Source organism: Salvelinus fontinalis, chromosome 2, assembly GCF_029448725.1.
Source record: "Salvelinus fontinalis isolate EN_2023a chromosome 2, ASM2944872v1, whole genome shotgun sequence".
NCBI classification, from domain to species: Eukaryota; Metazoa; Chordata; class Actinopteri; order Salmoniformes; family Salmonidae; genus Salvelinus; species Salvelinus fontinalis.
The window spans coordinates 68,133,399-68,149,167 of NC_074666.1; the positions used below are offsets into that span (position 1 = coordinate 68,133,399).

General features: G+C 38.6%; 2 protein-coding genes across 7 annotated transcripts in view; one reads left to right on the top strand and one right to left on the bottom strand.

The window, feature by feature from the left end:
- The window catches only part of LOC129824162 (tumor necrosis factor receptor superfamily member 1A-like), a 36,972-nt gene extending 31,651 nt beyond the window's left edge, over nt 1–5,321 (bottom strand). Inside the window, exon 1 of one of the 2 annotated variants that reach the window (XM_055883595.1) lies at nt 4,953–5,321. Coding sequence is in view for 1 of the 2 variants with exons in the window: in XM_055883585.1 (XP_055739560.1) it covers nt 560–628 (69 nt within the window). In the remaining variant the exon portion in view is untranslated. Of the gene's footprint in view, nt 1–559; nt 1,108–4,952 lie in introns of those variants that run through there. The other variant, XM_055883585.1, reaches the window with a different exon arrangement.
- znf362b (zinc finger protein 362b) lies at nt 4,456–13,342 on the top strand. 5 transcript variants are annotated; one of them, XM_055883573.1, is made up of 9 exons: nt 4,456–4,708; nt 6,203–6,266; nt 6,471–6,717; nt 7,065–7,166; nt 7,371–7,707; nt 8,006–8,196; nt 8,593–8,671; nt 10,295–10,453; nt 10,773–10,888. In XM_055883573.1, exons 2-9 carry the CDS (start codon nt 6,204–6,206, stop codon nt 10,786–10,788), a joined length of 1,194 nt encoding a protein of 397 aa, XP_055739548.1. In that variant the 5' UTR covers nt 4,456–4,708; nt 6,203; the 3' UTR covers nt 10,789–10,888. The 5 variants fall into 5 exon arrangements, with proteins under 5 accessions (XP_055739548.1, XP_055739520.1, XP_055739539.1 ...); XM_055883545.1 differs by having other exon boundaries at nt 4,459–4,708; nt 7,068–7,166; nt 7,972–8,196; nt 10,773–13,342; XM_055883564.1 differs by having other exon boundaries at nt 4,459–4,708; nt 6,498–6,717; nt 7,972–8,196; nt 10,773–13,342.
- Nucleotides 13,343–15,769: the final 2,427 nt, after the last annotated feature.

Sequence of the window (15,769 nt, forward strand, 5' to 3'; positions counted from 1 at the left end):
GCGAGACAGAGGTTTGTTAATGATGGTGGCACATGTTAGTGGCTCTTACCGTTATACTCATATTCCTTTACATAAATGTGTATATTTTGAAATGACCTTACCAATACTCTGATTTCAACATCAGATAGGTTTTTAAAGATCTGATGTCAAACCTCCAAACATGTAGGATACTTTGATCATTGGGAACACTTCATAAGTGGCCAGTCAGAATGCCTACATTGTAATTGTAACAGTGTAAAAACACTGACATGGAAATATTGCCTTCCACGTCACTGCCTTGCTAACACTAACTCCAACTATTGTCACCAAACATGAAATGCTAAACATTTCAAGCATCATCATATATGAAATAATTGTCTGTCATTATAAAAAATAATCTGCTACGATATCACTTTACGTATTGGTTATGATGGCATTATATAAGCATTATGACAGGCCAATAACAATTCATCAATTCTTTAAAAAAAAAACTTTTTCCTAATTAATGTATAGGAATTTTTAACAATGAAACTCTAATGTACATTGAAAACAAGATTTTTATGATTCCAATAATACTTACCAACACACAGAACCACATTTTGAAAATAATTGAAATGATTAAGTGTAGGCAGTCATTTGCTTCTCTCATTTGAAATCAATGAACGTTCTTATCTCAATCGTAAAACATAACTTAAGATAAATATTAAAAAGCCTGTGACGTCCAAAAAATACAAAGTAAATCAACAAAAAATGTTTGCGGCATTGTAGCTAGCCATCTGCCAATTTCCTAGACAGAATTCAACCAAAACAACTAAGCTGGCTCTTGATACTCTAAGATGAGTTAGAAGTAGGTCAAAGGAAGTCTATAGTGTCAGCTCTTTCAAGACTTCGGAGAACAGATGAGGCGACAGGAAACCCTGTCAGATAAAATCCCTATTTCCATTGGTGGAACAACCATACGTAAGCAAGCAGTTCTACTTAATTTTGTATAGCTGCCATTTACTGTGCATTCGGAAAATACAAAAAAAAAATGATACTTATCCACAATAATCTGCTGTGTGATGACACACTGTAACTTAATTTGTATGAATGGAATGACCCTTGCCTAGGTAGACTTGTTGCCAAGTGGGAAACCCAGGTCCGAGACCTGAAAGAGGGAGTTGCACTGTCACGATTTGCTACACTGGTGTCAGAGCAGGACGGTGCACGTGAGGCCATCGGAGAAAGATGAAGGGGGATACCTAGTCAGTTGTACAACTGAATGCATTCAACTAAAATGTGTCTTCCGCATTTAACCCAACCCTTCTAAATCAGAGATGTGCGGAGGGCTGCCTTAATAGACATCCACGTCTTCGGCACCCGGGGAACAGTGGGTTAACTGCCTTGCTCAGGGGGAGAGTGACAGATGTTTACCTTGTCAGCTCAGGGATTCAATCCAGCAACCTTTTGGTTACTGGCCCAACGCTATTACACGCCAGGCTACCTGCCGCCCCAAAGCTTGTACACATTAGGGCCTTTAAAAAATATATATGTTTACTTTAGTTTATTTAGTAAATATTTTCTTAACTCTATTTCTTGAACTGCATTGTTGGTTAAGGACTTGTAAGTAAGCATTTCACAGTAAGGTCTGTTGTATTTGGCACATGTGACAAATACAATTAGATTTGATTTGATAGGGAAGCATACAATCTCTCCCAACTGGGTTAACCCTATTTGAGCTATGGTTAGTGAGTGTGCTTACAGGTTAGGAGACCCAGGTTCAAGACCTGCAAGTGGAGTTGCCCTGTCACGGGTTTCCTATGTCACTCACTTCTGACACCAGCGTAGCAAACAGTGATAGTGCAACTCCCATTGCTTGGTGTCCCAGCCTGTGTGTCAAGCCAGCCAAGATTCAGGAGTCAATTCTCCACTGATACACTGTTATGGGATTTTTGTGAATAATGACTAAAATATGTATACATTTGACTTAGAATTAAACAGAATGAGAACGCTACAGAATACTACTATGTTACTGTATGAATGAATCTTATTATAATCATAATGTTGAATGTTATGTGTTCCTTGTTAGAAAGAATGGGTTTATCTTCAGACAGGCTTGAATGATGTGTCTACCCAGGGAGGGGAAAGACCTTGGGTTGGTGGCAGATAGTTGAACAGGTGGCAGACAGTAATGAGAACTCTAACTGTACTGCCATTGTATCCGAGAGGAGGATGGACATTAAAACCTATGACATCATCTTTATTATATAACCTGATGTAAAATGTAATATGATCAGTACTCTTGAGAATAAACGCTGTTGATTGATTGATTTTGAGACTGGTTTCTGTCCATTTAATGCTGATAATTATCTTACAAATTCTTATGTATGGGCAGTGTTTTAATTGAATTGGTTGATAAACATATAGGAATTAAATTCCTTTAACATACACTTACATATTACAGGGATACTGTGTGCAATACTAGACTAAAGCATTTCATTACTCTAGTATCCCCAGGTAGGCCATCTTCACTGTCCTTGGACATTTTAATGATCAAACAATTCTATAATAAACAATAGTCATTAGGCTATAGTTACTAGTGGAACAGATAGTATGGAAAAAGTCAAGTGGCAGTGTAAACAGTTTTGGCCGTGTGATAAGCTCAAGAAGTCATTAATGTATGTATCAAAAAAATGCTTGACACATTCTCAAAATGGTGCTCACTTTTTTAGTGCGATGTAGTTGGCTTTATATTAAAGATTTGGACTTTGCTAGTCAATACCTCTTCAACGGAACATGTCAAGGTGATATAAATGTCATATACTAAACCAGCTGACGATGGAGAACTAGTTACACCCATTGTTTTTGCTGTTCCGTTTTCCAAAAAGTATTTTATGTTATTTTATGTTTTCAATTAGTTCAATTTTGTAATTTAAAAAAAATACTTCCTAAAAACCTCATTAGCTTCAACCCCATATCACTTGCATTAATATAACCAACTGTTATTCCTTCAGGGACCTCGTCTGTACAATCTCTGGCAATAACTTTTTTATTCTTTGACATTGGCTGTTTAAAATAAATGTTATATCCTTATGTAAAAGAAGAAAACTTGTTTAAAACTTCAATAGCTTCCACCACATGTTACTTGCATGAATTCAACAAACTGTTATTGGTTCAGGGACCTCATCAATACAATGAAAAACTATTACTTTGATATTTTTTGACTTTGGCTATTTCCTATGGATATGATTTAATTATATGTAAAAAATACTTACTTAAAACTTCAACAGCTTCCACCCCTAAGGACTTTCATGAATAAAACCAACTGTTACTAGTTCAGGTACTTTGTTTGTACAATCTACGGCAAATACTTTTGTATTTTTTCAATTTGGATATTTTCTATGATATTGGACGGACTTTAAATTAAAAACACTTCCTTAAAGTGTCAATAGCATTCACCCCATCTGACTTTCATGAATACTAACAACTGTTATTGGTTCAGGGTCGCTGAACAATGTCAAATTGATTTGAGAGCAATATGTAATGTGTTTGAGAAGCTATATTGACATTTTTCAATAAACTGCAGCTAATGGGCAGAAGTAACTATGACCCTCTTTCGATAGCCAAATGGTGACACACTGCTCTGAAACGGCCAGTGGAGCGAAAGCTGGACTCATTCATACAAGTCATATCGGGGGAAAATAATTGAAGTTAAGGAAGTACTTGTCATGTACATAAAAACATGAACAAAAAATTAACAAGGTCAAAAAGCCCCAAAAGTAATTGCAGTGGATTGGAGGGAAGAGGTCCCTCAACCAATAACAGTAAATTCAACAAAAATTCATAAAAAAATAGCAAAGTCAAAAAGTACAAAAGTAATTGCTGTAGATTGGACAGATGAGGAACCAATAACAGATAGTCATATGGGGTGAAAGCTATTGATGTTTGAAGGAAGTATTTTTAATTTAAGTCATATGGGGTGGAAGCTATTAAAGTTAAGTATTATTTGGCATGTAATGAGGCATATTTCATTTCAATTGCCAAAGTAAAAAAATACAAAAGTAATTGCAATAGAATGTACAGACAAGGTCCCTAAACCAATAGCAGTTGGTTGTATTCATGAAAGTCATCTGGGGTTGAACCTATTGAAGTTAAGAAAGTATTTTTGAAGTAAATGAAATGTTTTGAAAATAGCCAAAGTAAAAACAGAAATATATACAACATATAATTAAATTAATTGAAAAAGTCATAAAATACTAAAGTAAATGCCGTCGAGCAATGTTTCAGCTACATTTGAACTCCAAAAACAAAATACCATACCGAATTGGAAAAACAAGGGGTGTAACTTGTTCACTATCGTCAGCTGAATCAGAATGTCATTTATATCAATTTTGCACGGAACGTTTAATTAAGAGGTATTAATGATCAAATTACGAATCTTTAATATACTTATACTTAAGTACACGGCACTGTCTCTTTTAGTAATGTCGCAAGTGACACAGGCGCGTTTGGACTCCTGGACATGATCAATGTTTGTGCGTGTTGTTTAGCATTATAGCCACGCTAAAAACTATTGTTTTTGATGGATTCAGATTAAAAATACCCAGCATTCAGTCAGTTTGCAGCAGCTACGGTGTAGCGGCACCCAGAAGTGAACAAAGCGACCCGGAAGCGCTGAACCAATTGGAGGCAGGCAGAAAGAACATCAACATTTCATAAAGCAAGACAAAATCTGCAATCGGGACATCAGGTCTGTCTGCAATTATTTGATGTTATTTGTAAATGTATTTCTGGAAGTCGATAAACTGCAAATGTATGCATTGTGCAGATATGTATGCATTGCCCCTCGGTTCGTCAAAAAGTTGCAATGTTCAACGCATTTTTGTTAAGATTAGGATAACGTATTTTAGAATATCTGTCAGCGTGCGGTTGTGACCTTTACGCATTGATGTTGATTTATTAAAATATTTAGGTGCAATGCTTGGGCATCTTACCTATTTCCGTGTTATTTTGCAGGGCATGGTTGTAGAAAGTGTCCGTTTTTTTAAGAGGTGGAGAGGCCGGGCTATTCTAACCTGCAATTTGTCGTAAACAAACATTCATGTTTTTGACATAAACACACCTTTGTGTTAGGCGGTCTTCTTTTAGGAGCAAAAGAAGATGCTCCTAATATTGGGATCTGCAGAATATGGCGTCTCGCCTTATAAAAATGAGTCAGGCTGCCATTTTTGTTTCTCTTTTGTCTGGATTTTTTTTAAATAAAACTGTCTGAGTGGTATTGTATCGGATGGTCGCATTGCCAAATTATGTCACTGAATTCCAGAAAGGTCGAAGGGCACACGTGTTAGCCTAACAAAAGTCTAGACTACCAAAGCAAACATGTTATGAGGGAAAAGTTACCAAAATTACCCTACGTAACTCATATTTTACTGGAAATGAATTTTGGTAAGAAATAATGAATACAACGATGACATTTAACCTATTCTGATTTCTGACCAAAAATGTGTACTCAGCCATCTTTAGGCAAATTTAAATAAACATTTAGGAGTGGGATAAAGAATATTGAGAGTAGGCAAATCGAAAATGACTGACAGGTGTGAACAGTGAAAGTTTTCATCTGACTGCATTCTTATCATGTCTTGAATGGTAGGCCTTTATTTCACTGTGTAGTTTGAACTGAACATAATAGGTTTTTATACAAAAATGCTAGCCATAATTATGAAAATGTATTATTTGGGACTGTGTGTGAATTGTGCTGTTCTGTTTATTCTCTAATCTAAATACCACAATAAAAGTATTATATTAATACTTTATTATTGGCATGTCCTATTTTGTATAAGTATTACTTTTATGTAACAGAAATAATGTAACTACTTTAGTTATAACATAAAATACACACAATAACCAAATTCACACAGTCACAAAAATACATTTTCATAAGCCATATAGTACAATACTGCTATTTTGGTCTTGAGAGGTGGACCTGAGTATGCGTCCTATTAACGTTATTGTACTTTTTTCATTCTACTACTGTAACTTTACTCTGATTTTAAGAAACAATGTACTTCAGAAAGTATGAGGTATTCTCAAAAACAAATAGTCACCGGAATTAAAAAAGTATATGGACATATAAACTGACACTGTTTTAATCTAAGTAGTTTTAATAACATCTGTCAAAAATGCTTTGTATATTTGTATTGGAAATGTATATAATAATGCAGTAAAATGTGTGTTTCTGTCTCAGGATGGCTGAGCCTCGATTCAACAACCCCTACTTCTGGCCTCCGCCTCCTTCCATGCCTGGCCAGGTAAGGACATCTTCCTTTTTTCTGTTCTTCCATCTAGGCTGATATTATGCATCTCATTATTTTCTCAGAAGTATTTAAATCTAAGAATGTCCATATAGGTATTAACCCAGCAACAAAAGTAGGACTATAATGGGATCATCTTTAGCTTGATGGTTGATAAACTGGAGCTGTTTTCTGTTGAGCATGACCGGTTAACCCTTTCAGCTGGATAACCTGGTGCTCATCAACAAGATCAAGGAGCAGCTGATGGCTGAGAAGATTCGACCCCTGCACCTGCCGACCAATTCAGCCCCCTCCCAGCAAACCCTGCTGGTAGCTTCCTCCCCCTTGGACGGGGGGCAGCACAGCATGCTCATGCCCAAGCCCCAGCAGGGCCAGCATCACCCCCAGGGCTCAGTCCAGCAGCCCGACATCGCCCTGCACGCCCGCACAGCCTCCAGCTCTGTACCAGGTAGGTACTGTAACAGTGTTTGCAGTCTGCTGTCTGCTCACCACATAGGTGCACACTGGAGACACCACTTGGCTCTGGTGATGCTTGAGACCTGTTCAATGGTGCATCTCAATAGTCTTAAGTGGTTTCCCCTCCGCAACTCCTCTGCATTCATTTGAGAACGCATAGATGAAAGTCATATGGTGGATGCCTACCAGTCCAGTTTTAAATAATTCCCATTTTATTATTGAGCATTGTAAGATTTCAGGATGGATGCTGAGTAGAAATTGGTGCTATTTATAAAATGATGTTCTCATTGGTCTCTCAGTTAGATCAGTTAATTGTATTGCCTTCAATCTCTGATGCAGAAGTGATGGATGACAAGTCAGCAGTTAAGGTTAAAGGACTGTGGGATGAGTGGCACATGCGACAGATCGTTGAGCAGCCCTCTAGAGTCAACCATCGGTCAGGTAATAACCACACCCCCTTTCTCATGGGAAACATATACGTACAACCATCAATGAAAACATTCAACAGCCATGTACTACACGGCAAGGGATCAGACAAGAGCCAAATATATTTCAGTGTAACACGGTCCCTTATTAGTTTGCATAAAAGCTCAGTCTCTCAGCAAGCTAAATCGCTAACTTTTTGCATGGCTTATCACTTGTAAGTCTTCATGTGCCCATACACAGGTCTGGCCCCTATGTCCCGGCTGGACAGCCACAGCACTTCAGAGGCCCTCACCCCCACCTCCAGCAGCCAGAACCGACTGGGAGGGACCCCATCGATCAACATCATCTCTGGGCTGGCCAGCGGCCCTGGCATGGAACAGATAAAGAGCGGGGGCCTGGCCGGACTCCTCGGCCCACCACCCAAGACTCCCCGTGGGCGGAAGAAGATCAAAGCGGAGAGTGGAGGGCCTCTGCTGGTGGTGCCCTACCCCATCATGGCCTCTGGCGCCGACCTGGGCTGTGTAACCTTCCCTGCCAAAGAGGGCAAAACCTACAGGTATGGTTACTTCAGCAACAAAAAGTTTTAGTTTCACTTAGTTTAAAGTCTTATCCCTTAAATAACTCACCCATTTTCAATGGTTTTTGACCTACTTGAGATATGTAGTGAAGTTATATGCACATATCAGTAACATTTTACTTTAAGGGAGTACATATAGTACAGTAAGGCATTCAGTCATGACACCTTATTGGGTGTTGCAGTATCATTCGTAACAGAACCTTCGTAGGCGACATAAGATTTGACTCATTTTCCTGTATCCAGATGCAAACTGTGTCCGCTCACCTTCATGTCAAAGTCAGAGATGCAGATCCACTCCAAGTCCCACACGGAGGCCAAGCCCCACAAGTGTCCCCACTGCTCCAAGTCCTTTGCCAACGCATCCTACCTGGCCCAGCACCTCCGCATCCACCTGGGAATCAAGCCCTACCACTGCTCCTACTGCGAGAACTCCTTCCGCCAACTCTCGCACCTGCAGCAGCACACCAGGTCAGTTGAGTTCACCTTCATGGAATAGAAAGCGATGGAGAGAAAAAAGTTGTCCACCACAATCCACACCATATGAAAATGTGTCTGTTTCTTCACAATGACATTGACAACATTAAGGATATATTTTAAACCGGAGCATTCCATTGATGTATTGCTGGAATGTACAGTAGCTTTCCATCAGTAACACTGACATTGGGTAGTACTGTGAAATGTATGATACAGTGTATGTATCCATTATTTTACAACTGTCATAATATATAGTATGTTTACCCCATATTCTTTTACATGTCATTTTGTAATTACATTCTATTTTCTGCTGTAATTGCTCAATAAACCAACATATTTCAGTTCATTCTCTCTCTAACATGCATCTATCATCATCCGTATATGTCTTAGAATCCATACTGGTGACAGACCCTATAAATGCGCGGCCCCTGGATGTGAAAAGGCCTTTACCCAGCTCTCTAACCTCCAGGTCAGTAGTAGCTACATCATAACAGGATTATTTACTCGTCTTTTACAGTCCATCTCCCAGTCTTGAATGTCCCGACCCAATTGATAATGTTAAGGCCGAGGCTGCGGATCCGTTGGTAACCACTCCGTCCTGTCCCGCCTGGATCCCTTTTCCCCCAGAGCTTGAAGATCCAAATCACTTTCTGCACGTGTTTCTATATGTCTACTTGATGTAGACGTTTTTGTGGTTACCCTCCCTTCAATTTCTCATTGTCAATCGTGCATGATTAATCCTGTTTTACCACTGAAATGTCCATGCAGCATCTGCATGCCAACCATTTGATCTCAATCAGTTTCATGGGGATGTGCATTTAGATCGTCTTGAGTTATATAGTGTTGTTTGCGAAGTAGCCTACAAGGCTGTTTTGAATAATGTACAGTGAGGGAATTTTAGAGCAGATGCTGTTCACACACTGTAGCATAGCCTAGCTATGTTTAGTTTCAATCGAAGCACATATGTTGCATAGTAGCGCACACTGTTGAGTTTGGGCCACGTGAAAAAAATGCGACCATTAGCGCAATCATCCTAAAAATAGAAATGAGGTGGTGTTTCTTGGCTTACAGTAACATTCTACTATGCTATTATATTTGGTTATGTTATTAAGCAATAAGGCACAAGAGGCAGTGCTGTATCATGAATACAGTCGCAGGTAAATGCCATTGTTCAGCCCGACGCGATACAGCACTGCCTCGAGTGCCTTTATTTGCTTTTATAAAACAGTTACCAACATATTAAAATAGCAATGTATTACATATTTTAATTAATTCATACAATTTCATTCTTCCACCAGAAGATATAGTCCGGACAAAAGTTTGGTTATTTTGGGCATGTTGCTACATTCGTTAATTCTTTTTTTATACACCCCCGCTGTACCAAACTAAATGCTAGGCTGGAAGCAGAGGGAAATAATGTTTGAGTTGAGATGATTCGGACAGCAGCATGAACATGATATTCTTATGGAGGCATAGTCATACTTTTCAGATGGGACTGTCAGCAGGCATGTCGGCCAATACAGCACGGCAAGGAAACGCTGCTCGTGCAATCAGCATCCAGGATCCAACCAGTTTATAATGATTGATTCAGCTTTGATCTAACGTTAATAAACAAGCACCATTCGTCAGAGTAGCCTGTTCTCATCGAGTAGAGCAGAGACTGCGTAAAGTAGAGAATCATGTGCAGAATCTCCGGGACCTTTAGCTGTCAGGAAGAGGGGTCCAGAAACGTTGGGATCCACAACCACTTCGTAATGTTAAAGGTGGTACATGTAACAATTCAACCTGAAAGTAGTCCTAAATGGCAACAGTATACTGCCAAATTAAAATAATAAGATTCCATGATCATGATTCCATGAGAGACGAATATAGGTATTTTTAAGCCATATTATTCAAAAATGACAAGGAAAAATGTATAACAATAGACCTATATTGGATATCATTGCTGAAAATGTCAAGCAACAGTCTACTCAACCATACCATAACAACTTTACTGGAATGCTCTGAATGATAGTTATCCTGCAACGAGTGACTAGGTTGCTCTTATCTCTTCTCTCTCTCTCTCCCTGCCCCACTCTCTCGCGCTATGTAGTCCCACCAGAGGCAGCACAACAAAGACAAGCCGTACAAATGTCCCAACTGCTACCGTGCCTACTCAGATTCAGCATCGTTACAGATCCACCTGTCAGCGCACGCCATCAAAAATGCTAAGGCGTACTGCTGCAACATGTGTGGCCGGGCATACACCTCAGTGAGTATTCTAACCCACTGTTCAGTATTAGGTGTTAGTAGTAGTGTCAGCAAATACAAGGCATTGCTATGGTCCTGGTCAATTATAGTGTCTGTAAACATTTGCTCAAGCTGGACATTATGATAACTAAGCACGATTTAAGCTCACCACATGTAGAAATAATCTACAGTGGTCAAAGAATATTGTGAATATTGCTTCCTGACTTTTACAAAAACGTGCATGCACGAGTCATAACTGCATTTTGGAACCAGGGTTGCCAACATGCTTTTGTGTCAGGGATACAAACCGGTTTTGAGTCGTCCATTTTGTGTCTTTGCAGGAGACCTACCTTATGAAGCACATGTCCAAACACACAGTAGTGGAGCACCTAGTGAGCCATCAGTCCCCCCAGAGGAATGAATCTCCCAGTATCCCAATACGCATCTCTCTCATCTGAGTTTAGCATTACTGTATGTTGTTGTATTGTTTTCTATGGAAGGCTGACGTTTAGGGGCCCTGCACATAAGTCCATCGACCCGAGGCCTACATATGCATCACATGACACCTGACATTCATTTACAAACCCTTGTTCCATTTTTACACAGATTGGGTCGGTTAAAATAAAAACGAGCATAGCATCTTCTTTGCAAAGGGTTATGTCAATGGGAACAAATGACGGATCATGTCTCGTGTTGGATACAACTGAGCACTTACGAAGGCTTTATGCAAACGGTCTTATGCATTGGCCCTTAACATTTTGATGTACAAAAAAATGATTCCATTAAATGTTTTTTTTTTATATATATATATTTTCCCCTATACCTAAACTAAATGGATTCATATTTTCTGGGTGTGTTCTGGCGACATCCAAAGATAATCTTAAAGCGCTCTCAGGCCTTGTGGTTTTGGATCCAAATGTCTTTCTATCTTTTCCGATGGAAATGCAAAAAGATTACTTGAGGCAGCTAAGAGTATTGACTGTGTCTAATCAAAAGTCTGATGTTTTTTGGTTATTTTTTTGTTCAAGCAAAGTTTACAGGGTCAGACTTCAAAAGCAGCATTTTAGAGAAAAGCAATTGGAACTATGTAGACAATTCGATTGTAAGGTAGTTTCTCTTGGAGGAATGGTGAAACAAAGTGCACCAAAATGTTTAAAAAAAAGTAATGAATGTTTACTGTTTCGTCAAGATTAGTTCAATTGTTATGGTTAATGGAATCAAGATCGTATGGGTTATATGATCAGACACTAATTAAATCAACTAAACTGTTCAAATCAACAGAACTTTTCAGACGTTTTCCTTGTGGCCAGGTATTATGCGAGTTGGTGGCTTTGCACCTACGTGAGGCTGGTGGCTTTGCACCTACGTGAGGCTGGTGGCTTTGCACCTACGTGAGGCTAGTGGCTTTGCACCTACGTGAGGCTAGTGGCTTTGCACCTACGTGAGGCTAGTGGCTTTGCACCTACGTGAGGCTAGTCAAGATTCATTGGGAAAGCAAGTTAACATTAGCTAGTGCGTCCGCTTTATGGCTTTACTTGGCACTGCCCTTAATAGGCCTACACAAAGCTATCAAGATGAGCATTACAAATGTTATGAACAGTCATGTCAGCTTTTGTCAAGTAACTTCTGATGGTCATCATAACATAACACAAGCTGTTGTTAGCAAAGGTGATAGAAAAGGAGAGTAATGCTTTCTGTCATGATAGTTCTAACTCGCAACAGCTTATGTTGACAAGTTGGTAATGTGGTTAGGTCTATGTTACTAGAGTAACTACATTTCTATTCTGAATATATTTAGAGAAATATATAGCTAACATACATTTATTGGAGGGGAAATATTTAGTATTTTTATTGACTTCTACTTTGTTATACTCTCACTGCTGTCCCATTACACTTCACAATCATATCACCTGTCAAGTTAAAGCTATTTCCCACCCTGGTTACAGAGGCCTGTGCTGCTTTTGTTTTTTTAAAGGCAATTACATAGTTTAAACATGACAATGATATTTGAAAGTACACGGTTGGACCAAATAGTTAGCCAATATTAACCCTAATCCCACTACATTCAGGATTGTTTTATCTTGATTTGTGAAAGTCATTCTCAACAGGTTTACATTTTAACGTGCAGTCAGTATGAGTTTGTTTAAACCATATAACTTCATATGATGGTAGTGTTACTGCAAGTGTTTCTTTCATCATGGTATGCACACAGTATTGTTGTATTTTTACTGTAATTTTACCTTCTGGTTGCTCTGGATGGTACTAGTAGCCTGTATTCTTCAGGTTAGGACAAGGTGCTAAGGCTAGATGTTTATTTGAGATGGAACTGAGAATATTGTTAAATACATTCATAGTTTGTTTAAAAAAAAATACAATACAAGCCACTGGCCTGGAAATAAACATTTATGCCAACAGACTCTGCCACTTCAATTTACTCTCTTCCGAGAAAAAAATTGGTCAATGTACCGTTTCATAACGGTTTTGTACAGGTATGTTTATGTATGAACTTACTGTAATGATTTGTATTTCTGAATATTGATACTTTTTATAAATATTCATGTTTTATATCAGTTATTTACGTATAAGCCTTAACAATTTTATTATTGAACTACCATTTTATTTCCATATTCAGTATTGTGTTCTTCAGTATTTGGTCTTGTAAACATTTTTTTTTTTTTCCGGATGGAATATCCAAACTGTAATCTGTATATGAATTAACTGTTAACCTATATTCTCTATGAAAAGATAGTGCAGATTTATTACACATTTTCTTGTCTTGCTTTGTGATTTCATATAAAGTTTCTAGACAACTTAATATGCACACACTTGACAGAAGTAAAACTAAGAATATCAATGTTTAAAAAAATAAAATATCTTTACCTTGTTTAATAAACAGACTGTTATAAACACACTTTATATTGTACTGCATAACTTTGATGAATAATTTAAAACAAAACTATTTGGTATTCTCCATTCAATATTTATCAATGATTGTTTGACATTTTGTTCCAGGATATGCCCTGGGTGTATTCACTGGTAGGAACCAAAAAGAAGCAAACCACTAAAACGGGGAGCGACTAATCTGAACTTGTCCAATAAGAAACCCATGTTTTTGTTGACAAAACGTTTCCTACTGTTGGGCACTTATGATTACACCCCAGGTGTGCTTAAACTAAACAAAGGTATCGATACACATGGGAAGATTCAATTACCTTTATTTATGAAAATACAGTTGAAGTCAGAAGTTTACATACACCTTAGCTAAATACATTTAAACTCAGTTTTTCACAATTCCAGACAGTTAATCCTGGTAAAAAATTCCTTATCTTAGGTCAGTTAGGATCACCACTTTACTTTAAGAATGTGAAATGTCAGAATACTAGTAGAGAGAATGATTCCTTTCAGCTTTAATTTCTTTCATCACATTCCCAGTGGGTCAGAAGTTTAAGTACACTCAATTAGTATATGGTAGCATTGCCTTTAAATTGTTTAACTTGGGTCAAACGTTTTGGGTAGCCTTCCACAAGCTTCCCACAATAAGTTGGGTGAATTATGGTCCATTCCTCCTGACAGAGCTGGTGTAACTGAGTCAGGTTTGTAGGCCTCCTAGCTCGTACACGCTTTTTCAGTCCTGCCCACAAGTTTTCTATAGGATTGAGGTCAGGGCTTGTGATGGCCACTCCAAAACCTTGACTTTGTTGTCCTTAAGCCATTTTTCCACAACTTTGGAAGTATGTTTGGGGTCACTGTCCATTTGAAAGACCCATTTGCGACCAAGCTTTAACGTCCTGACTGATGTCTAGAGATGTTGCTTCCATATATCCACATCATTTTTCCTCCCTCATACTGCCATCTATTTTGTGAAGTGCACCAGTCCCTTCTGCAGCAAAGCACCCCCACAACATGATGCTGCCACCCCTGTGCTTCACGGTTGGGATGGTGTTCTTCGGCTTGCAAGCCTCCCCCTTCTCCTCGAAACATAACAATGGTCATTATGGCCAAACAGTTTTATTTTTGTTTCATCAGACCAGAGGACATTTTTCCAAAAAGTACGATCTTTGTCCCCATGTGCAGTTGCAAACCGTAGTCTGGCTTTTTTATGGCGGTTTTGGAGCAGTTGCTTCTTCCTTGCTGAGCGGCCTTTCAGGTTATGTCGATATAGGACTCGTTTTACTGTGGGTATAGATACTTTTGTACCTGTTTCCTCCAGCATCTTCACAAGGTCCTTTGCTGTTGTTCTGGGATTGATTTGCACTTTTCGCACCAAAGTACGTTCATCTCTAGGAGACAGAACATGTCTCCTTCCTGAGTGGTATGACGGCTGAGTGGTCCCATGGTGTTTATACTTGCGTACTATTGTTTGTACAGTTGAACGTGGTACATTCAGGTGTTTGGAAATTGCTCCCAAGGATGAACCAGACTTGTGGAGGTCTACATTTTTTTTCCTGAGGTCTTGGCTATTTCTTTTGATTTTCCCATGATGTCAAGCGAAGAGGCACTGAGTTTGAAGGTAGGGTTTGAAATACATCCACAGGTTCACCGCCAATTATCTCAAATTATGTCAATTAGCCTATCAGAAGTTCTAAAGCCATGACATCATTTTCTGGAATTTTCTGTCTGTAAACAATTGTTGGAAATTATTTGTGTCATGCACAAAGTAGATGTCCTAACCGACTTGCCAAATCTATAGTTTGTTAGCAAGAAATTAGTGGAGTGGTTGACAAACGAGTTTTAGTGACTCCAACCTAAGTGTATGTAAACTTCCGACTTCAACCGTACATGTTTTTCTTATCTGTACGTCAGTACCTAAAAAAATCACAGGTTATTTCACTCAACTTTTCAAATAAATTGCACGTCTCAGATTAATATGATTGTACATAGTAAGCATTATGTAATCACTTTGTGGTTAAAAGGATTCTACTAGTCTTTTTCACCCAATTTCTTTAAATCTGTAGGAAAAAAATTATGTTATCAAAAGCTGTCTATACTCTGAATATGGTATTTTCGAAGCCTATAAAGCAGTCACTATCCTCTACAAGATATTGTCACTCCCATTAAAGTGGCATAAAACAATAAGCAGTTCTCTCTTTTTAATGGTCCCGTACCTAAAAAATCCTGACCTTTTAACTTCTTCGGGCTAGGGGGCAGTATTTGGAAGTGTGGATGAATGAGGTGCCCAATGTAAACTGCCTGTTACTCAGGCCCAGAATCTAGGATATGCATATATTGGTAGTATTGGATAGAAAACACTCTAAAGTTTCCAAAACTGTTAGAATAATGTCTGTGAGTATAACAGAACTGATATGGCAGGAGAAAACCTGAGCTCACCACTCATTGA